At 57.0% G+C, this 27,730-nt stretch overlaps 1 protein-coding gene across 3 annotated transcripts; it reads right to left on the reverse strand.

Annotated features, from left to right (window-relative positions):
• Positions 1-1,375: 1,375 nt before the first annotated feature.
• SLC9A1 (solute carrier family 9 member A1) lies at positions 1,376-26,692 on the reverse strand. 3 transcript variants are annotated; one of them, XM_062635006.1, is made up of 12 exons: positions 26,336-26,692; positions 8,888-9,348; positions 7,262-7,512; positions 6,577-6,794; positions 6,240-6,442; positions 5,698-5,787; positions 5,260-5,330; positions 4,543-4,716; positions 4,308-4,422; positions 3,880-3,960; positions 3,622-3,694; positions 1,376-2,986 (listed from the first exon to the last, which is right to left on the reverse strand). In XM_062635006.1, the coding sequence occupies exons 1-12, from the start codon at positions 26,658-26,660 to the stop codon at positions 2,664-2,666; spliced, it is 2,385 nt and encodes a 794-aa protein (XP_062490990.1). In that variant the 5' UTR covers positions 26,661-26,692; the 3' UTR covers positions 1,376-2,663. The 3 variants fall into 3 exon arrangements, with proteins under 3 accessions (XP_062490990.1, XP_062490988.1, XP_062490989.1); XM_062635004.1 differs by having other exon boundaries at positions 3,859-3,960; positions 26,336-26,691; XM_062635005.1 differs by having other exon boundaries at positions 3,859-3,955; positions 4,303-4,422; positions 26,336-26,691.
• Between the last annotated feature and the right edge of the window lie 1,038 nt (positions 26,693-27,730).

Consider the following 27,730-nt stretch of genomic DNA (forward strand, 5'->3'; position numbering starts at 1 on the left):
ACTGGAGGTGACACAGAGCTGGGGAATGGCCCCATCACCTCCCTGGGCTGCTGCCTGGGGAGCTGGGGGCAACACGCACTGCTGGGGCAAAGGGACAGGGACCCCTGTCCCCAGAGCAGGGCAGGGACTGAGCTGTCCCCTCCAAGCTGCCCATGGTGTCACTGCTCCCATTCCCTGCTCCTGTGTCCCGCTCTCGGTGGCTTCCCACTGACCCCGAGTGCTTGGTGTGATTTGTGCTCTGAAACCCGTGGCAGGAGGTGACCATCTCAGCACCACTCACCTGAGCTGGGCACGGGCTCTCCCTGCACTTGGCATCACCAGGACCCTGACATGCTCGGGGGGGGAGCAGAGGGAGCCAAGGGGTACAGAGGGGAAGGGCATCACAAGCACAGGCTAGGCCCGGTCCTTCCCTCCTGCGTGTGTGTTGGCAGTTGCTCAGCGGTGACAGCCCAGCCCCGCGGGGATCATTACTCCTCCCTCATTACGAGGAGTTATTCACCCTTTGAGACAGAGACAGAAATACCCTGGAAATGCCTCAGTTTGTGGGTTCTTGCAGTAAAGGTGTGACTGGGACCAAGGGGGGCTGCACGTGATGCTTGCTGGCACGTGGGGGATGCGCAGGCAGCAGCCTCTGTGCCTGCACAGGGGCCATCCCCTGCCTCCGGGCTGTGCTGGCACCTCTTGGTGCTCCTGGCACTGGGATGGCAACGCTGCTGCTCCTGCACAGTGAGGACGGAGCCGAGGCCCATTCCTGACAAATCTTCCTGGCTCGGGTCCCCCATGCCCTGGGCATGAGCCTCCCACGGAGGCTGTAGGGACGGCACCCACCAAACCAGCCCCACCATGGGCCATATGGCATCACCTACCCCACGCTCCACCTCATCCTGCCCAGGGACCCCTTGGCAAGGGGGGAAGCCCTGTGCTGGGGTGGCCACGTTCTGGCCCAGGATCACGGGGAACCCTGGGCCTCAGGTATGTGAAGCACATGAGCATCACCAGCGCTGATGCTGGAGCTGGATGGCAAGGGCCTGAGTCACAGCCTCTGGAGTCAGAGCTTTAACGTGCAGCAATGAGACATGCTCCCACTGCAAGTGACAGCAAAGAGCTCCAGGGCACCCCCAGCCGGGGTGGAGGTGGGGTTGATGAGAGAGGGCTTGACTTTAGCCAAGGGGTCAGATGAGCCCCCTCCCCTGGGCACACAGCCCCCAAACCTGTCTGCAGTGTAGGCAGGGACCCCAGTGCTGCTGCAGCAGGACCCTGCCCCTTCAGCCACAGCAGGAAGGCGAAGGGCGAACACTGAACATCCCAGTGGGAATGAGGCCTCCCAGGATGCTGTGGCACAGGTTGGATCCCAAAGAGCTGGAAAAACCTCTGCTAAAAATTACCATTAATTTATTAGAATATTCATGATAAAAACCCAGATTCTCTTTATGCGTGTTTGTCTTTCCTTTAGATACCAGAGAATCCGCATTGCTTTCTTTCCCTCCTGGACACAGAGCAGGGCAGCAGCAGCACAGGCAGCAGGGGGGCTCTCGCCCTGGTGTGACAGAGCCACATGGACACCAGGCCCCCACTGTCCCCATCGGGACGCGGCGCCCACCAGGGCAGCGATGACATGTGGCAAGGCACAGCATGGGGAGGGCTGGTCAGCACCCCACAGCACGGCAGAGGCAGCCCCATGGTGAAGGGTGGCACATGGGGGGCGGGCTGGCACCACAGGACACCCCTGAGCCCAGGGAGCGCTGCCAACACCCGGCCAAGCCATGCGGAGAGATGGGGCCTTCCAAGCTCAGGACCCCCAACCCCCCCAGCCTGACCGACCCCTCCTGCCACCCTCCCCAGTGGCCCCACCATGTCTCTTCCCCAGCTCCTCGTGGCTGCAGGGAGCGATACAGAACCCCCCTCTGTAGTCAGCTGAACCCCCACATGCCCCCTCCCCACACCGGGGAGCCTGGACCCATCTTTGGTTAAGGAGCAGCCAGTGCCGCGCAGGCACGGGGCGAGGGGCAGAGAGTCCCATGGGGACGGGTGGCAGCGGTTCCAGGAGGGATGGAGAGGCCCAGGCTTGCAGGGCCGCTCCGAGCGAGGGGCCCCAGCTCCCCCCTTGCATGGCTCTAGGATATCTATTGAACAAGACCTGGCGTGAAATGCAGGGCCAGAGGAGCTCTGGGGGGGAAGCGGCCGAGGCGGGAGTAGCAACGTGACCCTGAGGTCCCCGGAAGGGTCCCTGGTGTGGAGCCTGGCTCCTGTCCTCCCACCTCTGCTCCAGAGCAGGTAAAGCACAAGGCAGGGAGAGGTGAACCTGTGCCATGGGGCAGCCTTCACAGACACCCCCAGCTCCCTGGCCAGAGCCCACCCTGTGGGCAGCCTCCAGGGAAGCCCCTCCAGGGCACCTGCAAATCCCAAAGCCCAGCCCTGGCGGGTGAATTGTCCGTCACCCCCAGGCTGAGGAGCTCAGTGCATCCCGGGGGCTCCTTCCCCGCTCCTCGGGGCCAGCCCAGGGCACGCTAGGCAGAGCTGTCCTGGTGATCCCAGTCCATCCAGGACAGTCTCCCCTTCCTGAAGCCGGTGTGTAGTGACAGAGGAAACCGAAAGGGAGAACAGAGAAAGAAGAAATGAAGAAAGAGAAATGGTCTGGAGGCGCGTGAGACTTCACGCGCTGGCTACTGCCCCTTGGGGATGAAGGGCTCCCCCTCCTCAGGCTCTGGCCGAGGCCCTGGGTCACTGAGGCATCGCAGCATTCGCTGGTTGCTGGGGCTGTCACCGGTGCCCGGGGTGAAGACATCGTCAGTGCCCGGGGAGGAAGGCTCCTTCACCCGCATCACCAGCCCTTCCTCATCCTCCTCCGGCGAGGGTGGGAGCCCACTGCAGCCCTTGGGCTCCTCATTCATCAGGTCCACGGACTCCGGGGACTGCGGCGAGGCTGGGTCGATGGTGATGATGGGCAGGTTCTCAGAGTCTGCCTTGGGTTCATAGGCCAGAGGGTCTGGGGAGGCAGAGAGCGGTGTTACAGACAACGGGGGTCAGGATAACCCAGGAGCCCGGATGTTTCGGGACTTCCACAGTCCGTATGGAGCGGTCCCAGACAGCCCCGCGCACCATTGGTGAGGGCTGAAGCTGCCCTCTGCTGATGAACCACCGGTTCTACAAGCACCAGCACCACACTGCCACACCCGACCCGTCACACCCCGTCGCACCCCGTCACACCCCGTCACGCTGTCCTCAGAGCAGGAGAGGACACACGGGACAGGAGGAACCAAAGATGGCAAAGCAAAAATGGGTGATGGAGAAGCTGTGAGTCCAGGACTTGGGACTGAGCACTCCTGGTCTCCTCCCCAAAGCATGGCCAGGAATGTGGTTGTGGATGGAGCCAGCTGAGTTCTGGACAGAGCTACCAACCAGCCAAGCTGAATTCCCAGTGGGATACATTCCAGGAAGCAAGTGGGGTGCTTCAGTCCCCTGGCCTGGTTGCTTTGCCCCAGGGGAGTGGGATGGGGATGATGCAGAGGAACTGAGTAGGTGCAGGACAATACAATCTCTGAGTGCTTCAGCACCCAAGTACTGGGGGTGCCCAGGAAGGCACTGGCAGTGGTGACCCCCCCTCAGTTCAGTCCCACCTACCCGAGCCTATGCGAGCCCGGGACATGGTGGGTGAATCCAGCCTGTGAGCCGGCACCGTCAGGTAGTTGTTCATCTGGAAGCAGAGCACAGGGATGTGTCCATTGGGGTGGCCAAGGTAAATGGGAAAGGGGAAGTGGGGAATTGACCCCAATGTCCTTCCCAGGGTGGGAAGCCCCCCTCAGCTCCTCGACCTCCACCCCCTGTGCTGGCAGCCCTGCCCCAGCATCCCCTTGGCACCTTCTGTTCCAGCTGCCGGACCTTCTGCCTCCGCAGCAGCATCTGGTTCCAGGCCTCCTCATAGGGGTCGGCCACAAGCGTGTGCCGGTTGTAAGATCTCAACTGGGAAAAGGCCCCAAGAAAATGAGACGGGTTAAAAAAGAACACATGGAAAGGCAAAGAAAGGTCCCCTTGGAGATGGCTCAAAGAGCCACCAGTGGGCAGAGCGCGTCCAGGGAACCTCGTCCTTTGCGTGCCCAATTCACCCACCCTGGCCCAGCAAGGGTTTAAGTGCTGGGCTTAGACACCAACCAAGCCAGCATCCCCTGCAGCACTATTCCGGCACCATTCCTGGAGGAAAAGCCAGACCAGGAACACACAGGGCAGCAGGGCACAGGGTGAAGGGCCCTAAGAGCTCCTGGTGGGAAGTGGCTGTGGGCACCCCCGGGGAAGCAAAGCAGGCACCTCACCCTCTGCCTGGTTTTCTGCAGGTTGTTGCGGAGGATTTTCCGGATTTCCTCCTCCTTGTCCTTGGACAGGGCAGGAAGGGCGCGCTCCACAGGGAGCGTCTTGGGGTTGATGTTCCTGTGTGGACAGACAGGATTCAGCGTGACACTGCCATGGCCATGGCAGGACAAGTGGCTGCTTGCCCTGCAGCATGGGGGGGGGGGGGGGGGGCCGGGCAGCCAGGGCTGAGGAACTCACTGGATGGACACAGTGGAGACAGCAGAGGGGATCTTGCCTATGCCCCCGCTCTCCACCAGCTCAATTGCCTGCTTCATCTCCATCTTATGGTAGAACGCGATGAGCTGGGGCTCCTTGGAGCGCTCCCCCGCGATCAGGCACTTCTTCACATACTTCTTGTTGAAGCGATTCAGCCTTCCCAAGCACAAGGGGAAAGGAGGAGCAGAGACATCAGAGCTCCCCTGACCCAGCACCCACTGCCTGCTCCTCAGCCCTGGCTCAGGCCAGCAGCAGATGTTTCAGTGGCCCCCAGCACAGGTCAGGCCAGGCTTCCCTGGGCAGCCTCCAGAACACCCAGCACCAGCTTGCACCCACAACGGGTGGTCCTGAGCTCCTGCAGGGACTGGCCACTGGCAGCTCCTGCACTGCTGTGGAAGTGCCATGGTGAAGGGGTGCAGTCCTGCAGCCCCACCTACACACCCCAGGTGGAGTAATTCATCAAGGAGGGGGTGTATGTGGATATACAAGGCCAGGCTGGATGGGGCTCAGAGCAACCTGGTCTGGTGGAAGGTGTCCCTGCCTGTGGCAGGGGTTGGAGCTGGATGAGCTTTAAAGTTCTTTCCAAACCATTCTGGGATTCGATGATTACAGCCCAGGAAAAAGCCTGGCCAGGTGGTGATCCAGACACTTCCCCACATTCCCCACAGGCCCCTCAAGTCACCAAACCTCCACACTCACTTGTCCTTCCAGTGGTGATGCCCGTAGTGACCACAGATATCTTCGATCCCTGTCAGCAGGTGATCCAAAAACTGAAAGAGAAGTTCCAAGGTGTAGGAAGCTTGCGGGGCTGCTGCTCACTCTCTCCCCATCCCAAGACCCATGCTGACACAGGGGTGAGGGCACTGAGGGTTGTGAGTCCAGGCTGGGCCGGCCTCAGGAGGGCAGCACGGTCCTACACAACCGGGCTGCTGCTCTACCAGGTCCAAGGGAGGTTCTGGGTCACAGCAGGCACTGGATAACACAGACAGGGAATAGCCCTTTCTCCATCCCCCTTACCTTGGGCACTGATTTAGGGGCAGGTCCTGCTCTGTAAACCTGCCTGGTTACAGTGATGGAGGTGGCCAAAGCAGAGAGAAGAGGACTAAGGTGGTGGAGAAGGCCCAGCCTGTAGGTTACCTGCGTGTGGATCTCTTCGTTGATGGAGCGCTTTGTCTCCTGCTTCTTCTTTACAGCCAGCAGGTCCACCAAGGGCCGGATGGTCATGCCCTAAGGATCAGGGATGGTGGTCAGACCTCTTCCCAAGGCACACCAGTGGGAGTGGGATGGGTTCAGCAAAGCCAAACCACGGGCCTCCACGCTGCCGGTGTCACTTGGCAGCCCCATGAGCTTTTGGAGAAAGGGACAGTGACAGTGTCTGGGATGAAACTGAAACAGGGGAAGTTCAGGTTAGATGTAAGGCTCTTCCCTGTGAGGGTGCTGAGGCGCTGGCGCAGGGTGCCCAGAGAAGCTGTGAATGCTCCATCCCTGGCAGTGTTCAAGGCCAGGTTGGACAGAGCCTTGGGTGACCTGGTTTAGTGTGAGGTGTCTCTGCCCATGGCAGGGGGTTGGAACTGGATGATCTTAAGGTCCTTTCCAACCCAAACCATTCTATGACTATGATACAAGGAACAATCCCCTTGCTCTCTGAAAGCACACTGTGACCACTGCATGCCACCAACCTGCACGAAAACGGTGAAGAAGATGACTGTGATGATGGCTGTGAGGAACATGTCCCTCATGCCAAAATGCCTGTAGTCCAGGAGGTACCCGAGGGAGAAGGCGATGGCTCCCCGCAGGCCCCCATAGGCGATGATGAATTGGTCTTTTGGTGTCAGCTTCACAATTCGGAACTTGTTGATGAACCAGGTGAGGACCAGGACACCTGAGGAGTGGGACAGGATGGTGAAGGATGCTCTCCAGTCTCTCCTGAAAAGGCAAACTAGGGCCTCATGCCCCCCAGAGCTGCCCATCACCCAGGACCATCCCAAAGGCCTTTGCCACCACACTGACACTCACCTAGAACCCTTGCAATGAGGCAGAAGAGCAGTGTGCTGATGACAAAGGTCCAGTTCCAGTAGTGGTGGCCAGCCACAGTGGAGACACCCAGGAAGATGAAGATGAGGGTCTCGCTCACACTGCTCCACATCTTGAGGAAGTACTTGATAGTGGTGTGGGACTTGTGGGAGATGTTGGCTTCTACATAGGGCCGCATGACCACACCGGAGGCGATGAGCCTAGGGGCAAGGTTGGGGCCCTCAGCAGCCATAGGAACATGGGGACAGCCCCGACCCCTGGCCCTGCAGCTCCTATGCCAAAACCCAGAGCAGGACAGGGCTTGCAAGACACCAACATCAATTCAAAGCCTCCAGAGAAGGCAACAGGAGGTTTCTCCTTCCCTCTGGTAGGGCAGGAGTGAGCACTGGAGCTCAAAACCACATTGTCTTGAGCACTCACCAGGCCCTGCCTGTCACTGTGTGCCCAGGAGAAAGGGCATTGGGCTGATAGCACCCCACGATCTGTAGGACAACTCAAGAGAGTTGCTTCCCTCATAGGTCTCCCTGCACATCCCAGCTCAAACACACCTCTGGCCCTTACTGGGCATGTACTGGCCATGCTGGGACAGCCAGAGGGCTGTGGTTGCATCACCTCCAAACGGTCTTGGGGCCAGGAGGGCACCACATCCCACCCATGCCCAACTCACGCCATGATGCCAGAGAGGTGGAAGAGCTCAGCAGAGAGATAGGCCATGTAGCTGTAGAGGAAGACGAAGAGGGGCTCGATGACTCGGATGTGGGAGGTGAAGCGGGACGTGAAGGCAGCGATCACCCCATAAATGACACCCACGAAGACCCCGCCCAGCGACACCACGAAGAAGCTGAGGAAGCCGAGGATGATGTCAATGATGGTCACCTGCTCGAAGTTGGCAAACTCCTCAAAGAGGTGGTAGAGGACCTGGGCAGGAGGAGGGAGATGAGGGTTCAAACGGTCCTGCTGCCAAGAGACAACCCCACCTCAGAGGGGACCTGCATGGGAACACTGCATAGGGCCCATATATAGGCCCATAGGGCTCACAGGGACACGGTGCCATTGGAGAAGTGTCTGGGACAGGTCTGCTCCCCAACACAGCTCCGACCACTGTCCCAGGGGGCTTCAGTCAAAGTGTGAACCAGTCAGAGCCTGCTCCTGTTTCCCAGTGAGTAGGTCAGGACAGATCCAGGCTGGGGGACACTTGACAAAACCAACATCTGCCCTGTTCAGCCCAGAGGACAGCCCAAACCCTTCATGCAGCTTTAGGGCATCCTAAGGGATGGCAGTGCTGGCAAGCAGGGAGAGGCCCAAGTGCCAGCTCCTGCCTACCAAGGCTGGGTCCTGGTACATGAGCAGGGACAGACGTGAGAGCAGAAGGCAAAAGCATTCCCTAGGGATGGGAGCAAGGACACAGACCCTGCAGGCAGCCCCTCTGGTGAAAAGGGCAGGGGGGAATTGCCTGGGAAAAGCCCTGTGGTGGGACAGCGTGTTCCTCGTCAGCAGGAGCCTCGTCAGCAGCCAGCTCTGGAATGGACAGCTGGGATATGGGAGAAGAGCCAGGAAAAAGCCGTGGGCTAGAAGTGAATGCAGAGGTCAGCTCTGCAGCAGGAGAACGGCCAAGCCAGCACCTGTACGCAGATGTCCTTTGGAAGCGGCCTGGTCCCCAAACCTTCCAAAGGTCTGTGCTAAGCTGCTGCTCCAAGGCTGGGGCTGTGGGTGATCTGGGTGGGATCCAGCCTAGCCACAGCCCCTGGGGCTCCCCCCTTGCCATGGCTGGGCCATGTCCTGCCCTCCCACCTCCTTGGTGCTGCAACCGGAGGACAGGGAGGAAGACCACACGAGGAAGGAACAGGAGGGAGCAGCAACTCTGTGGCAGTGCTGCCCAAACCAGCACCAGCCCAAGCTCCTGCTCGCTTCCCCAGGCACCAGCACGTCAGCAGGAGGCAACTCAAAGCGGGAGAACAGACTCCCAGGAGAGCAAGGCACCAGGAGCAGCCCTGCTCTACGCTGGCTGAGAGCATGCTCCTGGTCAACCCAAACCACCAAGTAAAATGCTTCACCTCAACCAACCTCTGCAGTGCTTTAAGCCACTATATTTAGCTTTGCATCCGCAGAGGGTTAGGAGCAAGACGAGCTGCTGCAGTTTGGTTGGCAGGAGGCACCTGGAGGCTGGGAATGACCCAGTCTACAGCTCTGCCTACAGGGATTGACTGAGAGCTGCCAACCCTGGTGCCAGCACCCAGAGAGGCTCCACCAAAGCAAAGGCCATCCCCTTGGCCGATGCCCCTCATCCACTCACCACCGTGACAGCATCATTGAGCAGGGACTCCCCGAAGACCAGGATGTGGAGCAGCTCGTTGATGTGGATCTCCTCAAAGACAGCAAGCACGGCTACCGGGTCCACAGCCGAGATGATGCTGCCGAAAAGCAGGTTGGCCAAGAGGCCAATGTGGTTGAGGCCAGGGCCACCGAGCTGGCACACGGCATACATCAAGCCACCCAAGAAGAAGGCATTCCAGAGCGTCCCCACCACGGCGAAGATGAGGATGGTGCCCAGGTTCTCGGTGAATTGGCGCAAGGGGAGGAAATAGCCGGCATCCAAGATGATGGGTGGGAGGAGGAAGAGGAAGAAGATGTCTGACTTGAGGATGGGGGGCTTTTCACCCACCCCTTTGATGAGGCCCCCGACCAAAAGGCCCACCACGATGAGCAGGCAGCTCTCAGGAACAATGCTGGACACTGAAGGGATCACATGGAAGCCTGGAGAGGAGGAAAGAGCAAGACACGTCGCATGAATGGAGCATGCTCTCTGTGGGAGGACACCCCTGCAAGAGTCAGGGACCAGTCCCAGCCTTCCCTGCGCTCTTCAGGATCCTCTGTGTGCCTCAGTTTCCTCTTCCAAACCCCTTCTTCGTCATGCTGTAAAGTGGAAACTGCAGCCTCACCAGACCCACATCCCCTGGCATTGCTTGATCTCAGGCCAGAAAGTGAGACCTGGCACCAGAGTTTACCAGGCGGCAGCCACCCATGCCCAGTGCCCCTCCAGACTCCGCTGGCAGCTGTGTGCAGCACACGCAGTTCTCCCAGCACAAGCTGTTGCTGGCTCCAGCTCTTCCATCACAGCTCCTCATCCCCGGTACACGTGGGCTCTGGCATTTCCCTCCTGTCAGACAGCAGCCTGCCCACCGGCGCTGCTGCACCCGGTGTGCCAGGCTGGCAGGAGGCAGCCGTGCCCATCCCCACATGTCCCTGGTGCAGGGGATGGAGGGGAGATGGTGCTCAATGGGGCTGAGGATGTAGTTGGAGCTGCTCCTGCAGCATCAGGAGGTTTTAGGTGGCCACTTGCTGCTCCCAGGCATGGAGAAGGGACAGGACACATCAGGGCTGCTCCTCGGGGTGAAGGGTGAGAGGAAACTCATTTCTCCCTTTGGGAATCAAAGCACAACCCCGAACGCAGGTCTCTGAGCCAGCCATGACCCACTGGGACAACAGCCACCCACCAAGCTCCCCCTCTGCAACGTGGGCACCTGCCTGCGTGATGACAACCACGAAGCAGCACTTCAGCCAACGCACCAGTGCCCACAGAAGGATTTTGGGTTCCCTGGATCCGCTCCCAGGCTTTATAATGATTATTTTGAAGGGAGGCACATTTGCTCCCTGGCAAGGGAAGCAGTTTAAAATAAGGAACCCTGCTTTGGCATCCCGTGTTCCTCTGTTCCTTCCGGCCTGTGCCATCTGTGCATGCATTCACTACAGATTTAACCCTCGCTCTCTAATGAGCCACCATCCTGCTGCTGGTATGGAGCTGCTCAGCACCAATCTCCAAGCAAACTGCTTGGTGGCCTTCTTCAGGTTTGGGCATGAGAGGAAGCCCATGGGAGATGGGAAGCATTCAAGCTCTCTCCCAGTGCTCTCCCAGTGTCCAGCCACCAGCATTCAGGGACCTCCTGGGCTGGAAATGATTCCTGATCGTTCCTGTCTCTGACCCCTCAGCAGCTCACATAAGCGCTGAGCACCCCAGATCAGCCCTGGCACGGAGCTCCCTATGGGAGGGGAGTGATAATCCCTGTTCCAAGCACAGCTCATGCAAACACCAGGAACAAGTGTCCCGTTCCAGCACTCTGGGGCAATTACCCACCCCAGCACACACCAGCTCTGGGCCACAGTAAGATGGAGAGTCTCACAAGTAGGGAGAAGCCCACAGAGCAGCTCTTGCTTGCTAAGTATGTTCAGTCATGACTAGAACACAAACGGTGCCAATTAAGCAGCTCTCACTCCTTCCCCACAGGGCCCAGGATGCCATTCCTTTGGAACATTCGTGTGCTGATGTGAATTTAGTGGCTTAGAACCTTCTTGTAGAGCTCTAAAAATACACTCACACGGGCTGCATTTTAATTATGCCTTTGATTTAGTTGAATCTCATCCATGTTTTGCTCCTTGCTTGCTCTGCTCAGTATTTTTAGAGCACTCGGAAGCTGATCAGTACCAAGCTGCTGCTGGGATCCTGCTGGGATCCTGCTCCGGCTGCTGGGCCAACATCCTGCTTTGGGGTGGGGGAGCTGGATCAGGACTGCAGGGGGGGTCTCATGACAGCAGAGTAGGTAAGTAGCCTTACTAATAATGCTAAGCCATAATAACCCCCAGGTTAAATCTCATGGGGGCCCTGCTGCAAACTGGGAGAAGCGCCCACTGGGCTTTGGCTGGTTTCTCATGGCAGAGAGGTCCCATGAGACCCCATTTCCATGAGGGCCCCCCAGAGCCCCCAGATCACCAGCACAGGCACCCAAGCTTCTTCCTCTGGAAAACAAACTCCATGGGAGCAGTTCCCCATCAACAGCATGACACAGCTCCCAGACTATTAAAGGCAAGACCAGTTGAGTAAACACCAGCACTGAGAGCTTGAGCAAACAAGGAAAAGGGGATTCAGAAGTGAAGAGTTCCTATTAAGATGGCTCCTTGTCCTCATCATGCATGTGCCCAACATGGGAATCGCTCTCTGCTGATCCTCAGCTAAGGCAGAAAGGTTCCCTACCAAGGGGGAGCCAGGCTGCTGTTCCCAAGGTGGATGCTGTGCCATGTAAATATTTACTCCCAAGCAAACAGCTTGGGAAAGCCTCTGACCTATGTGTGGTTTTCTCCTTCCTCAGCTGCTTGTGGGTTACTGCAGTCCCGGAGCATAGCTTGGAAGCAGCGCCTGGCTTTTACATAAGCTCCATACAGCAGCAGCTGCTCCTTTGCTGCCTCATGACTCCAAACCCACCATATCTGATCTGCTTTCATCCTCAGCCTGGGCAGGAAGAGCCTGAAGGGATACGGAGGTAAGAGAGGCAGATGGAAGGCTGCTGGGCACCCAGCCCCTGCATCCCACCCTGCTTCCAGAGAAGAGCTTGGTCCCACACAAGCATTTGCCTGCAGTGATGTTCTTGCAGTGGCCTCATGCCCTGAGCTGCTCTGAAGGCCAGAAGAGGAAGATTTCCAGCTCTCAACCCAACAGCAGCTCTCAAGGTGCTGGGAACCCACTGCACACGGAGCAGGGAGCATCCCCCTTTGCTCAGCCCAGCCTCATCCCACAACAGAAAGCCCCAAGGCCAACAAGCGCCATGTCCTGCAGCATCTGAAGGTCTCTGCCCTCTCCACCTCACAGCATTTCCACGTCCCAGCCATGCAGAACTCCTCCCCCCCCTCACACTGGCTGCTGCAATACAGCTCCATATGGCACGAGACCCAGGGTCAGGCTTAGAGCTCTGGCACTGCTCCCCTGGTTTTAAAGACCTCTCCCAAAGCACACAGTGTTAATCAAACACTTACAATGAAAGGAAGGAGGCAAAGCCTTCACATGCTGCCCTGCTCAAGGCCAGGTCATGGGGAGCTTCTCCTCAACCAACACCCCCAAGTCCTTCTCCTCAGGGCTGGAGCTGGAACTGTGAGAGCCCCTGCAATGTCCATGGCCCTGACAAACACTGCTGTCCAGGGGGGATAACTTGCTGCTGCTGGAGGCGGCCTGAACCATGAGACAGTGGCCCAGCCTTGGGGACTACAGGGTCCCCTCAGGGCCAGTGCCCACCACTTGGACCAGCATCACATCCTCCTTAGAGCTGCAGGTTGAATTTGGCTGGGATTAACATCCCCTCAAAAGGAATGTGATGGAGGAGGGATGAAAACCCACCCAGTGCTTGAGCTGGAGCTGGGTGAAGAGAGGGAGGAAGGAGGGAAGGAGCATGTGGCATGGCTGGAGAGACCCAGCACATTCACAGTTAAGTGGATTAGAGCTTCTCCACCCCTGGAAGCCCTCCAGGTGATGCTCTCTGCAGCCCCAGGCACCCATGGGTGCCCGTCTGGACTTCAGGGTGGGACCGAGCAGCCTCGTGGCTTAGGTACAGAGAGGACTGCGGTGCTGGCAAAGCCCTGGGAGAAGGCACGGAGTCCAGGAATGGGGAGCAGGCATGCTCAGACGGCTGCCCTTCTGAAGGACACTGCAGAGAGCAGGGCTGGAGGAGACACACGTGGCTCAGCAGCACCAGGGCCCCTCCAAAGGCCACTTTAACCCTTCAGGACACCAGGCAGGCAGGGTCTGGGGGCTGGACAGAGATGCTCTGTGCCACCAGCAAAGCCGTCACCCCCTTGGTGAGGGATGCAGGTGGGTATGGACGCCTGCCATGCTCCCGTGGGACACAGGGACCATGGGGAGCCCCGACAGGGCAGTGCTTTGCTGGATGAGCCCCAGAGTCACTGAGGTGGCACCAGCCATGGGGACGAGTCATCTGCAAAGCATTCCCCTGCTCCATCCCTTCCTCTTTCTCCAGTGAGAAGCAGCAGGCAGGGAGAAGGTCTGGGAATGGGCTCTGGGGTCTGCAGAGCACAGAGACCACCACGGCCTGACTTTCATGCCCTGTGTTTTGGGGGGCTTGAGGATGTGGGGCTGAGCCCCTGGCAGGGGGCTGTGTGTGTCTCAGCCCTGCTGTGTAATGGAGCTTGTAAAATGGAGCTGGATCCATGGACCTGCCTGCACAGACAGGGGGCAAGGAGCCTGGGGAAGGGCACAGAAGGGAAGCAGTGTGCACCCAGCACCAGCACAGATGTAATGGGCACATCTCGAGGGAAGGGGAGGAACTAAACAGCTGGTAATTTACACCTAAAACTAGAGCGAGGCCAGGCTCCTATCACCCTGCAAGGGGAGGTGGGAAACCCAGGATACTTAAATTGCATCCACTGCATCTCACAAGCTTCACCGTCACCTCCTGCCACCGAGCACCAAGGCAGCCAGGGATGGCACGTGTGAGGCCCTGCAGCAGCTCCGGCTTTGCCAAGCTCTCTTCAGCTTCACCATGGAGCAAGTCCCAGTCTCCCAAGTGCTCTCCTGCAGCTCTCTTTGGGCTGGTGTCAGCAATGTGGCTTGGATGGGGCAGCCTCTTAGAGACACATCAGATGGTGTCAACGTCCAGAAGGGAATAACTTTGATCTTCCACCCCAAAAGTGACATTTCCTGCTTAGAACTCGACTTGTTTTGTTGTTTGGTTCAAAGACAGGTACAGAACAAGCTCCTACGCAAAACCATTTCCTCCAGATCAACCCAAATGCTTCATTCAAGCCTCATTATTTTCTTGTCACTAATTACAAAGCAAAGCCAAGGAGCGGGAAGGGAATTAATTACAACTGCTTTTTGTGACTCACTGAGTTAATGTAGATACCACACAGGGGCCACGCAGCCAGCACCCACCCAGACCTCGCTGCAAAACAAGCACAGGGAGAGAAGGGAAAAGCAAGACATCCAGCCCTGATCTGGGGGATCCCTCTTCTGCACCCCAGCCTCCCATGAGCAGGGATGTAGGCAGGGAGGGAGATGAAGCCACAGGGTCTGTGCGCCCTAATGCAAAGTGCCCAGCACAGCCTGGCTCAGCTGGTGCCCAGCCAGACCTCAGTGCTGAGCTGGATGCTGCAGTCAATAGCCATTAACACCCATTGCTAAAGGTACGGCTTTGTTTTCCTTGGTGCACCATGTCCCTTTGCTCAAACAGTGGGTCCCACCTCAGGTATTGAATTAGCCCTTGTTTTCCCTCTCTTGCCACCATTCTGCAAACAAAGCAGAAGCAAAGGGAAGGAGTTCCCTGCGATAGGAGACCCAGAGCTGCCTGGTACAGCCTCCAGCTCCTCAGTCTCACACACTCAACCCCAAGGCCTGTGGCGAGGCAAGCGTGCATGGGAAAGTGACCTGCCCGCACCCTGCCTGCTTTCCAGAGGAGAACAACTCCGATAGCACGGGGCCAACCCGCAAGGGAGTCAAAACCCAGCAGCTACAGAACAAGCAGCAGACACTGTCAGGTACAAGCATGCAGCTGAGCCACTCAGCCCCAGCACCGAGCGTGCATTGGCCTGACCCCTGCAGACCTGGCAAGCACTCCTGCAAGCCAGCTTGGCCAAGCTCTTGAAGTACAGCCATGTTAGCAAAAGCAGGGATCCTGCTGGGCAGCACCATAAGGGAAGAGCCCTCCATCCCAAGCAAAGGGCAGACAGCATCCCTGCATCCCTACCCTGTATCCCTGCCAGGAGCTGGCAGGGTTTGCAGCAGGGCTGCGACATCTGATCCCTTCCCAGTTGCACCATCCTCCTGCAGCAGCATTTTGCAGCCTGTTCCAACTGGCAGGCCCTGAATAAACCATCTGATGGAAGGGGAGACAAATCCAGACACCCCCAAGGCAGCTGGATAGAGCAGGCAGGCACTTGCCTTTCCCACTGTCCCCTAGAGACCTTTGGGGAGCAAAGCCCATGCCCCAGGATAGGATGAGCAGAGAATAAGCTGCAGCCAGAGCCTTCCTCCTCAGAGGCATGCTAAAGGCTCCCTGTGCACACAGGGCATAAGCAGGAGTGATGCTGGTCTGTCTCTCTACAAGGTCCAGGGCTAAGGAGAGGACAGCTCAGAGCTGGTCTGGGGTGCAGGGCCCTGCTGTTCCATGCCTGGAACCTTTCAGAGAGGAGGTGAGCAGGGGGGCAGAGTGATGTAAAGCAGGGCAAAGACTCTTCTGGTAACTCAGTGCCTGCAGCAGCATCATGTAGGAAAGTGCCTCTCATCCTCATCACTGTGCCAGAACCTTGCCTTCCCCTGGGAGCACCTCCCTGCGCCCCATGGGCTGCCAGGTCTGCCAAGAGCAGTCATTCACTGGCTCCAGAAGGATGCAGGGGTGTCAAACATGACACCCCATCACTGCAGCCCCCATCCCAGGCATGAGCTATGTCACCCAGTGATGGTGATGGCACTATCTGGAAACCATGGAGTTGCTCTTTTCGGGTAGGGCTGGATGTGGAGATGCAGAAAGGTCTCAGAAAGAGGAGCAGCCGCGGGAACACAACCAAAGGCATTGCTGCATGCTGCAGCAGATGGAATGACGAGCTGCATGCAGATGAGCCCAGCTCTGACACCCCCCAGGAGCCAAACACTCCCCATTGAGAGGGAAAACCCATTTGCTCTGCCCAGAGCCCTGCTGGAAGGTGGCAGGGAAGGAGGCCGCTGTGCTTCAGGGGCTGGGGGCCCTCGGTGGCAGTGCTGCATAGCAGGAGGAGGATGCAACAGGAGAGCTCTGAATCATCCGCAGGCACCCTGGCTATCAGCCTGCCAGGATGGGCAGCCCCTGCAGAGAGCTGCACTTATAAACAGGCTGTTTACACAGAGCCACAGATCTTCAGTAGTAACAAGGAGAGAGCCCTTCTTGGGGCCCGGGGCAGGCACAGCACCAGCTCAGCCGTCAGCACAAAGCTGTTTGCCCACTCAGCTTCTCCCCCATGCAAAGGGGCTGTGTCCCTTTCTTCTCCCAGGCACCCAGCATGGAACAGCTCAAGCTGGGCTGAGAGAGCTCAGCCTCCCAGGAGAAGGCACCTGTATGCTCACGTAACACACTGCGGTGCAACCCATGGACAGGGGTGTAGTAGAAACACTTGAATACTCTCTTTCATTCCAAGAGCAGGCAGAAGCAATGCAGCAAAGTACACACCCTCATTTTACCTCCAAAGCACTCACAAGAAATTAACAGATCAATTGGGAGTCTTTTACAGAGCTGGTATTAATTTCCTCCCAGCTGTAAAAGGAAATGAGAGACAAAAGGCATTAAATGGATTTGCCCAAGTCCCCAAGTGAGCGGCGCGAGAGCTGGCGTGAGAACCCAGCGGCTCCCCCTTTCCAGCCCTATGTTTAGATGTTTCTCCTTCAAACCAGAAGAAAAGCCAAGGACACACTGCAAGAGAAGGAGATACTAAGAAAGACCTATTAAAGACTGAGAAACATACAGTTTCATCCACAGCGACACCATATCAAGTAAGGAGGAGCTGGAGCCAACTGGAGATGCTGCTGTAGCAATCGCTGGTGGCTTGGGAGGCTTCAAGTTTGGTCCCATCACATTGTGAAGAAACCCCTTGCAGATCCAGCTGTGCTGAGCACAGCAGCTCCCCTCCACCCTCCACCTCTCTCCAGCTCTATAATGAGATGCTGCAAAACCCAATGTCCTCCTCTAGAGGAGCAATGAGAAACCCGTCGAGGGTTTGGCGCTACGTGGCCATTAACAACCTGCAGTGATTCCGGTAACCCCACTCCCTGCTGACTGCATTCCTCTAACGGGCATGGTACAAGGCTGCTCCCAAGCCACAGGCTGAGATTAGCAAACCTGTTGGAAGCCCTCAGGCATGCTCCACACGCAGGTTTTCTAAGGTGGGACCATATGGATCCTTACCAGCCTTTGGCAGTCACGCAGCAGGAACCGGACACACAGGTATGGAGGTGAACTGACATGCAAATGTCCTGCTGCTGTGGCTCCAAGGCTCATTTTAACCTTTTTCCCACCATCTCCCATCCAGAGCCAAGCCAGCAAGCCTGGGTTCTTCCTGCCATAGCTCTTTTACCCCAGAAAACCCAGTTCTCTATGGCGCAACAGCATCCTCATCCTGTTTTATATCCTTCAGAAGTATCAGAACAGCGACAACTTGAGCATTTGGAGCTAATAAAAGAGTGTCTGGAAACACTGCTCCAGCACAAGGGAAAGGGGCCAGGAGCTAAACACAGCTCTTCCCAGGCTGCATCATCTGGATGCCATGAATAGCTGGGCTAGGAGAGGTCAGTGCAACACATCTGCCTCGAGCTGGGGGTCTCCTAGAACAGGATCCTCCCAGTTACTTTCTGCATGACGCAAAGCAAGACTGCACGCTGTTTAACTGAATACTGAACTGCTCTGGAGCAGAAAAGACTCCAGGCCTTGTGAAGAGATGGTTCCTGCTCACCCAGAGTAAGGCTCTATGGTTCCCCGCAGCTCCCTGACCTCAAGCACATGGCGCAGCACACAAGGCTCCTGCTGGCCCTTGAAGCCTCGGGATGAGTTAAAGCTGAGCCAGCCCAAGGTGAGCAGGGTCAAGCTCCCGAGGCAGAGCAGTGCCAATCGCCCTTCCCAGGAAGGGCAGATTTCCTACCGGGAACAGGGGCAGGAAGGACAAACAAAAGCTTTTCAGGAAACAACCTGTTGCTCCCCCCTCCACCAGGAGGGAGGAGGTAATTGCAATTAGCACTGATTACTACCGGGCTTTGCAAACCCAGACAAAGCAACACCGCTTGCAGCACCAGGTTGAGAGCCAACAGGAGCACCCAGTCACCTTCTCTTCCCCAGCTCTTGGCAGGAGCTGCCAGCACGAAGAGATCCCACCGCCTGAGGCACCCTGGTGAGACCAGGAGCTGGAGAAGCATCCCCATCAGGTGCTGTTTCCAGCATCCCCTCTCCAGCCAAGCGAACAGAAGTGCTCTGGGAGCAGATGCTCTCCCCTCTCGGCAGCACTTCACAGAGAGAAGAGCCTGTACCTTGCAAAATGCATCCCCCAGGGACCAAAGCTGCAGTGGGAAAAGTGCTCCCAAGGGAAACTGAGGCACTAGTAGGGCTGGATACACCAGCTCTTCTCTTTAAAGGTGTATGCACATGTGGCATTTGTACTCCAGCAGCAGGATGGGAAGCTGCCTTCTCTCCATATCCATCAGTAAGAATTTGGATGTCATGACTCCAAACTGCAGCAGAATTCCAGGCACTGGGAAAGGGAGTCTGCTTCTGCAGATTTGCATCTTGCAGCCTTGCTAAAGAGAGTGGAATGACTTCCCTGCCAGCACTCACTAGCAAGTGAATTTAAAAGCTGTCCCTCAAGGTTGATGTGTTGTGACTTTCTGGAGACAAAGAGCATCGATGCTCCGACATGTATGAGTCACTCTTGGGCAACCCAAGGAAAGCATTTGTTCTCTTCCCGTTACAAGAGGTACTTTGCATTCCCCAACCTTCCACTCAAAACATCACCCCAGCTTCAAACAAGCCTTTGGTCTGTCATGCCCCTCTCAAATCCATCACCAAAGGGCATCCCAGCACCAGATTTATTCTCACTACTCTCCTCCAAGCACTGATCAATCTTTGATCACACCTTTTGTGCCAAACACACAGCAACGTGTGCGTGCACGCCCGCCTGCAGAGCTCTGCATTTCAGGTCTTCCTTCCCAAGCACAAACACGTGTTCTGCCCCAGGAAAGAGCAGGAGAACAAAGCATGCCAAGATAGGCGTCCCTCCATTAACACACAACTGGAGGGTGTTGGGAAATTAGAGGGAAGAGCAAAACATCAAGTGCCATGTAGAATGGCAAATGCAGAGCTTGCCTCTTTCTCATGGAGTCACATAATCCCAGACTGGTTTGAGTTCGAAGGACCTTAAAACTCACCCAGCTCCAACCCCTGCCACAGCCAGGGACCCCTTCCACTAGAGCAGCTTGCTCCAAGCGCCTGTGTCCAACCTGGCCTTGAACCACGAAATGAGAGGAGCAAGCCTGGATACTTGGTTCAAGTCAACCCTTGCCACAACCTCTCTTCCCTTTGAAGGCAGCCAGCCCAGATTTCAAACCACTGAGGCTGTTCTCAAACCTACCCCAGCAGCTTTGAGTCCCAATGGGTGAGAAGAAACTGCTGACAAGCCAGGCAAGGCAAGGAAGCCAGCACATGGGAGAGGTGTAACCCAGCTCCATCTGTGTTTTCACAGAGCATTTCGGATGGATTTCAGCTTTTATTTGAACAAACGAAGCTTTGGGGAGCCAAAAGAGAGAAATAATGCAGAAAATCAAATGTTTACAAGGCAGCTGCAGTAACTCATCCTCATTATTGCTTAAAGTTTCCTCTCATACCCACAACTCAAATGCTGCTCTAGTAAAGGCCTCACTCCTGCGTGACTCCTACAGCCCCATCATCTTTGCAGTGTACAGCCAAATCGCAGGGCTTGCAAGATGGAAAAGGGAAGGGATTATGTGAATGAAATACTCTTTGGAAGCCTAATGAGCTTCTGGCTTATACAGGAGCCACTGAGATGCCTGTCATGTCTGCAGAAGGGCTCCAGTCCCTTGGTACCACAGGTTTGTCACTCACAGAACTACTCTCTCCCCTTCCCTCCACCACTGTGTGGCTTCCCCTTCTCCCACGTGTGATTCTCAATCCCTATTTAGCCACACTAATTATGGACAAAAGACTGGTAGACTGGTTCTCCACCCCACTTACTCCCAAGGGAGCTCCAGCACCTCTGGCTATCGTGGATAAGCCGTGGTTGGATGCCTGGGCAATGCGGGATGGAGGACATGAGCCAAACAGTGGTGTGTTCTGCTCCTACCCCACAAACCAGCCTGGCTCTGTTGGAGAACTCAGGGGAGGGAGAATGTCACAGCATCTCCCTGAAAGCCAGACCAGCACCCATGTGGGCTCTGGCCACTGCAGGACCTGCAAGTCAGCACCCCCATCCCACCCCTGCACTGGGTGTCCAAGCCTTCCTTAATAAACGGGATGAAACAACAGCTTCAGCTCCTGAGTGGCCTCAAGGTGCAGAAAGCAGACCCAGGCATCACTGCAGGCCTGAGGGTCCCCATGGGGTGCAAAGCCAGGGCTGCAACCCAGGGTAATCATGCTTTAATGGACATTAGGGCTCACCGGGGAGGTAGCAGCAGTGATTACAGACATCTTCAGCTTTTCCCACTCCATCACCACCCTGTACTTCACAGCAGGAATCTTTCACTCTTCCAGCCCTAATTAATGTAATGGTTTTCTCAGATCCATAGAGGGAACAGTTTGGAGGGTTTTTGCTCAGGCATCAACAATGGGCAGAGCAGGGAAGGGGAAAAACAGGCCATGGCTGTTCTTTCTGAGATGGCAAAGCAGAGAGAAAGGGAAACCACAGCATGTGTTTGGATTCTTCCCCAATAAGGAAGTGGGAATGCAACAAGTCTACATTAGAAGAGGTTGTTTAACTTCATTATCATCACAATTTACACTTCTGTAGCACCAGCTGCATGGGTATTTCAAAATACTTTCCTAACATCTATTCATCGAGCCTCAATTCCCCGCAGAACAGGCACAAGCTCACCAACACAAACCGGGAAGCATGTGGGGTGATCTCACCACACAGCACCTTGCTATCTGCACCCACACGTGAAATCAGCCATGGCTTTAAAACAACATTCCCCACATCAACCAGTCCCATGGATCCAGCTGAAACAACCCCGACACCTCCATCCCTTCCCACCAGCCAGGCTTTGCTGATGGCCATTCCCAGTACAGCCCAGAAGAAGCCAATCTTGTGGTGGCAGAAGAGAACCCCCGGTGTGCTCATCCCATCCACCAGACACACAATTCCAACACAAGGACAGTGCTGGGCCAGTGCACATCTTGGGAAGTTTCTTTGCTGTCCCCTTCCCAACCCTTGGAGGTGGCACCAGCAGCCATGTCTCCACACCCCACACCAGTGGCTCTGCTCCACATCCGGTCTCCCACATCCAATTCCTACATTCTGTGCCATGTTTCCTGCCCTACTTATCACATCCCCCACCCCAGCCAAACCAACCCTCCAGTCCATTAACCGACAGGTCCCTGTGAGACCTATGGGTTGGCCCTTCCAAAATCCAGGGTTTCAGGGGAGTGGGCTGCTTAAAGCATCCAGAAAGCACCTGAGTGTTTTAGCAGCCAAATCTCACTGCCAGCCTCTACACGTTTCTCTAGCTTGAAATCATCCCTGCTCCTCCACGAGGCTCCACAACCCCACTTGCACCCATCATGTTTCGCTCTTCTTTTCCCAGCTCCTATCACCAGCCCACAGGCCCTGGGAACTTCCTTCATCTTCTTCCTCCCCAGACAGCAGCACTGGGGACAGTTGGTGAGGCCAACGGCAACTGCCACTGCCAGAGCCTGACGCCGGGATACCCCATGCCCGAGATCTGTCACCAAACACCCCCAAAGCAGCAGCACATCCCCACATACCACAGAGCTCCCTGCAGCTCTGGGCCCCCTTTCTGCTCGCTCAGCACAGCCCCTCCCAGCCCAACAATCACACGCGACAACCAGTCTGCAGGTACCAGTTTGGTGCTGGTTGGGAGGGAGGGAAGGAGAAGGAACACCCTGACAACAGCCTGACCCAGACACACACACTGAGTGCTGTGAAGGGGGGAGAGACAGCAATGACTCAGTTCTTGCTACAGGCTCCAAGCCCAAGTGGGGCACTGCATCAGGCAGCGAGCTCGCGTCTAGCGCACATCAGTGAGCAAAAGTAGGGTAAGAGCTCAGCTTTAAGGCAGTGCCTCATGGGGACCCTCTGCAGTAACAGCCAGCATGGGCACGTAGGACATCAAGTCCTCATGTACTGGGATGAGACGGAGCTCGTTTTCTCCGTAGCTGTCCTCTATGCATTAGTTTTCCCCACGGTGCTGTGTGCTGGTGGCCAGGAGGAGAACACTCCAATCTGGCCACTGCTGAGCAGCACTCCACAACAGCAAGGCTGTCTCCAACATTCCTCCCTTAGCAGGAGGCTGGAGCTGGTCAAGATCCTGGGAGGGGACACAGCCAGGACAGCAGACCCCAACTGACCAAAGGGACATTCCACACCACAGGATATCTGCTCAGCAATAGAAGTAAAGAGAAAAGAGGAGGACCGGGGACATTCCTTACTACAATGTTTGTCTTTCAGAGCAATCACTGCTGCTTCCTGGGAAGTGGCTGGACATGGCCTGCTGATGGGAAGTAGAGAATGAATCTTCTGTGTTTTCCTTTGCTTCCATGTGTGGCCTTCCCTCTTTCCTTATTTATCTGCCTTTAAGAGTTTCTTCCATCTCATTTTCTCCCCACCCTCTCCTGCCAGGAGGGAAGGGACAGAGCAACTTGGTCGGCACATGGTGTCCATCCAAGGCCAAGCCATCACATTTCACTACACACTTGAGCAGCAAAGTGGAATGGCCAGGATGCTCCGAGGATTCTTGGGAAGAGGCTGAAAAGTCAATTGGTGCAGACAGACAGGAAGGCAGCCTCCTAATGCACTATGGAAATGACTGCAATGCTTTGCGGCTTTGGAAGATGTCCTTGGGAGACACAGGTAACCCTAATTCTTCTCCAAGAGCTGGTGCTCTGACCAGCAGGCCACAGCCAAAGGCGTGCTAACCACAATCTGTTATTTACATTCCTGACTCACTGCTTCCCTTCCCCCTGAAACGGAGAGATCTGAATTCCCCTGAACATCTCCTGGAGCCACGTCAGCTCCTCAGTGCCAGGAAACCAGGTTCTTGTGCCCTGGCCCTTTCCTACCACTCCTTGGGCACAGAGGGAAGGAAACCCTTACAATAGCCTTGCAAACCCTTGCAGACCAGCACAGAGGGCTTCAGGCCTGGGTGGTTTATGGTTTATGTTTTCTGACCTTGTGCAGCAGTGCAACAGGTTAAGATAATGTCCAGTTGCAACCCTCAGCCGGGAAGGCTTCTCCACTTTTGCTGGCCAAGTCAAGCCACCACCAGATGTGGTCTGCACATGGCTTTGTAGAGGCACGGTTGTAGCTATCCCTCACCCCCTCTTCTCCTACTCAGTCTTAAAATACCGTGTGAGTATGAAGTGAAGCAGCCGGCACCAGCATTCTCCTTCTCATCTGGAATTAGCAAAGCTGAAAGAGCCCATGGCTGTAGGACACATGGGGGTAACCAGTCCCACTGTTCCAGAAAGCTAGCCCCTCTCACATGTGAATCCTCCAGGAATCAACAAAGACTGTGTCAAGAAGGGAAGGGCTCCACTCACACCTTTGATTCCCCAACCTAACTCACACTCAGGGCTGCTGGAGACAGGATAAATCCTCTGGAAAGGACTGCCTAAAGTGTCAAGAGTGATGAGGGGAAACTGAGCAATAGGACAAGGGTCAGGCTGTATCTCCTAGCCCAGAGGAGAGCCCTGTAAAGACTTCTGGGCTCCAAGTGGTCGCCCTGCACTGTGTGCAGTGTGTGGGTGACACCCCAAAGCCACTCACAGGGGTGAAGATTCACTTTTGCAGCAACATGAGGCTCAATGACCAGCACTAAGCCAGTAAAGGGGTGTCTGGAGGTTGGGGAGAAGCTGGGGCAGGTGGCAAGCTGTCATGCACAGCCCATGCTGCACACTTGCCCCTCTTGGAGTAAAGCTGTTCCCCCTTTGCATCAATGGTTACACATGAACAGGACGGGGGGAGAGAAGGCACTGCTTCTGCTCACCATCCCCCTTCCTCTCTAAATGGCAGCTGGATGCTCCAAACCCTGCCTGCTTTAGGGAGCCTGGAGACTTGTGAGTCTCATCCTGCCCTCACAGCTTATACCACACAGGCACAAGAGCTACCCCTGGGTGGAAAAAAAGGCTATTTTGCTGCTCTCAAACAACATCTTCTGATCCAAGGTGTCACTGATGGAGCCAGTACTTAGACAGTGAGCAACACAAGCAGAGCGAGGCTGACAGTTCAGCTGCACCAGCAGCTTGGGAACCCCACACCAAGACAAGGTGAACAAGCAACACTCTTCCCTTCACAACCCTGGAGAGGAGGCCAAGCAGAAGGATGCTCCAGGACTGCTGCTGAAGCCCCTGTGAAAGGGGTAGGCAACCCAGGGTACGGATTGTGGCATAATCCACATCCCTGGAGGGCTGCAGAGCACCTGCCATCTCCTAAGGCCCCTTGCCAAGTTCGCAAGGCAGCTCCTCCTAAAATATACCCCCTCATCCCCAGCCTTGCGTAATGCTCATAGCACGGAAGAACCAGTGGGGCTCAGCTCACCGCCAGAAATAACTTCTGCAGCACACCCAAGCCCTAACTTCAGGCAAGCAGCAGCTTCACGCAGCCCCAGTGACGGAGGGTCCCCACAGGAGGGGCACAGGCAGCGGGCAGCGATGTCCCCAGTGTCCCCCCCCCGCGGAGCCGCTTTCTGCTGCCCTTTCTGGCGCTTTCCAGCCGCGGTTCCTCGGAGCAGGGCACAGGCCAGCGCCGCTGGCCCCTCCTTTCCCCACGAGCTTCCGCACTGATACTTCTGCTTCCATCACTCCCCGCGCTGCGAGGCAGGAGGACGGCAAGCGCAGTGCAATAGCCCCGAGCAGCTACCAGAGGTCGCTTGATCCGCGCTGGGAGAGCCCTTGGAAAGCAGATTGATTTGGCGGCTGCGTTTCGCGCGAGGCACCTTCCAGTTAAACGCACCTTAAATCGTCGTAGGCAAAGCTGGGAAGGGAGAAACCCACCTGGATCTGCCCCTACCTTGCCTCCCAGACAGGCAGGAAACCTTCGGCTCTGAAGCGTTCGCTCTCCTGCATGTAAATAAACCACCCAGGAGGGATGTGGAAATAGGGCTCTGCTGCCTCCGCATCCCCAGGGGGCTGGGAAGAGGATGAGGCAAAGCTGCGAAGGGAGAATTAAGCTGCTGGGGGTATCTCGTACCCCTCCAGGCCAGGCCAGGGCACAGTTTCCAACAAGCACCAGCTTCTGAAGAGTTCCCAAAGCAAGATTTCCATGGGCAGAGCTATCCTGAGCATTCTTAGATGGCTGGTGGTGATTGAGAGGCAAAATGAAGGCAGAGCTGCCTTCCCTCCCAGCACTGCGCTACGGCAGAACAGGCAAACGCTTCACCTGTCCTGGCTTTGTATGACCACTGGTGGGAGCGGGGCCAGCCCAGCCTCCCGGCTGAGATTTGAGCTGTATCCCAAAGTTACATCACTTTGGGATATTTCGGTTGCTATTGATTCAGCTGCACAAGTTTGGAAAACACTTTGTCAACAACCCCCACCCCGTCAGCCGGATGCTTGCCCAGAGAGGGGCATTGCAGAGGGTCTTTTCCAGCCCTCTGGCCCCTGATGCTCCTCAGCTTTAAGACAGGAATCCTCTGGATGCTCTGCAGCAGGGGCAGCTCCCCTCTGCTTTGCTATGGAGAGGGAGGAAGGGGAGGCTGGGGCACCGGGAGGTTTTGAAGTGACTTCTCCAAGGTTACAAAATCTATCTGTGGCTGAGAAAGGCAGGAAACAAACCAGATGCATCCTCCACAGTGCCGAAGGGAGGAAAGGAAACCAAGCAGGGGAATGCTCAAGGGTTGGGGAGCATCTCCAGCCCTGTTCCCAGCCGGTGAAATGCGCAAGGCTGTGTTGAGCAAGGCCGGGATGTTGCTGCCCTGTCTACCAGGCCTTGACAGACCCAAGGTCGCGGGGAGACCAGTGCCCACCCCTGCCTCAGGGTGCCTGGGGGGGATGCAGGGGATGCTCCGGCAGGTCCCTCCCTGGCATACTCTGGCAGTCCCACCCTGGGCTGTCTGTGCTGCCCAACCAGTGACTGCCACCCTGGGATGCTCCAGGAGAGCCCTCCTTAGGATGCCTGGGGGGTCCCACCCTGGGATGCTCCAGGGGATGCTCAGGGTGCCTGCTCCTGGGGTGCTGGAGGCTCCCTCCCCGCCTTTCCAACCTACCCAGCTTCATGAGGCAGGCCAGGAGGATCCAGAGGGAGATCTCGAAGGGGATGCGGACGTGGGTGTAGTCAATGCCCAGGACGGGGAAGGCTTTGCGGGGCTTGGCGTGCTCCTCTGCCGAGGCGTTGGCCGGCTGCCGGTGCAGCGGCATGATCTCCTGGGCAGAGCCGGGCGGCGCCGTGGTGAAGCCGCCGCTCTCGCCCGCGGGCAGAGGGGCCGGGTGCCGCTGCGGAGCCTCGGAGTTGGCCTGCAAGCCCTGGCCGGGCAGCAGCGGCCCCAGCAGCAGCAGGGCCCAGGGCAGGGCGCGCAGGGCCGCGGCGCCCATGGCGGCGGGCGCGGGGGGCGGCGGGGCGCTGGGCCCGCCGGCGGCTGGGGCTGGAGCCGCCCCGCCGAGCGCCGGAGCGAGCTGGGGCGGCCGCGGAGCTGGGCACATCCCACCGGCGGCGGGGGGCGGGCGCAGCGGCGGGGCGGGTGCAGGGCGGCGGGGAGGGGAGAGCGGGATGGAGGGGGGGTTGCTGCGGGGTAAGGGGAGCAGGAGCGGGGACTGGTGCAAGGGGGGTGCTCTGTAAGGCCGGGGGTCCTGCAGAGGAACAGCGGGAGCGCTGATACAGGAGGGGAGCGATGCAAAGGGGATGCAAGGGTGAAGACGGGGTGCTTTACACAGCCGGGTGCCCTGCATGGGAACGGGGGCTGCTGGACCTGGGGGTGCTGACACAAGAGGGGTGCAATGGAGGGGGAGTGCAATGCAAAGGGATGCAAGGGAGGAGATGGACTGCTCTAGAAAGCCAGATGTCCTGCAGAGGAACGGAGGGGTAGGAATAGGGCATGCGGGACCTTGAGCTGCTGATACAAGGGGGGTGCGGTGGATTGGATGTGATGGAAAGTGGAGAGCAAGGGAGATGGGGGGGGGGACACCTTGAGGTGCATGATACAAGGTGGGGTACAAAGCGGTGAGTAGGGGTTCCTGTGGAAGATGGGGTGCAGAGCAAAGCGAGGTGCAACTGCAAAGTGGGACTGGAGCAGAAAAGGGGAACATGGAGCGGTGGGTACTAATGGGAGGAGGAGTGCAGGGCAAAGGGGGTGTATGGAGGAGGAGGATGTGATGCAAGGAGGGAAGGAAGGTACAACACAAGGTGGGTGCTCCTGCAAAGGGTGTACAGCACAAAGGGGAGCAGAGAAGCAGGAGGGTGCTCAGGCAAGGTGAGATGCATCTGGAAAGGGGGTGCACAGAGTAGAGGCAAGCAGTGGGTGAGGGTGTAAGCCTCAGAGGGAGATGCAGTGCAAGGTTGGGTACAGGGAGACAAGGGGGTGCAACACAAAGAGGATGTGCATGGAGGCAGAAGCTGCTGATGCAAGGCTGAGGCCCTGTGGGGAATTACAAGGAGGTAATTCCAG

Source organism: Pezoporus occidentalis, unplaced genomic scaffold, assembly GCF_034315485.1.
Source record: "Pezoporus occidentalis ecotype Australia unplaced genomic scaffold, CSIRO_AGI_Poc_V1 ctg443, whole genome shotgun sequence".
NCBI lineage: Eukaryota > Metazoa > Chordata > Aves > Psittaciformes > Psittacidae > Pezoporus > Pezoporus occidentalis.

Excerpts from the sequence above, each read along its gene's own strand:
- SLC9A1 (XM_062635004.1), bottom strand. The coding sequence starts at position 26,660 with ATGGGCGCCGCGGCCCTGCGCGCCCTGCCCTGGGCCCTGCTGCTGCTG. Across the intron at positions 5,788-6,239 it reads TCTTCACCGTTTTCGTGCAG|GGCATGACCATCCGGCCCTT; the intron begins GTTGGTGGCATG and ends CCTGATCCTTAG. Across the intron at positions 4,423-4,542 it reads GTCTCCACTGTGTCCATCCA|GAACATCAACCCCAAGACGC; the intron begins GTGAGTTCCTCA and ends CTGTCCACACAG.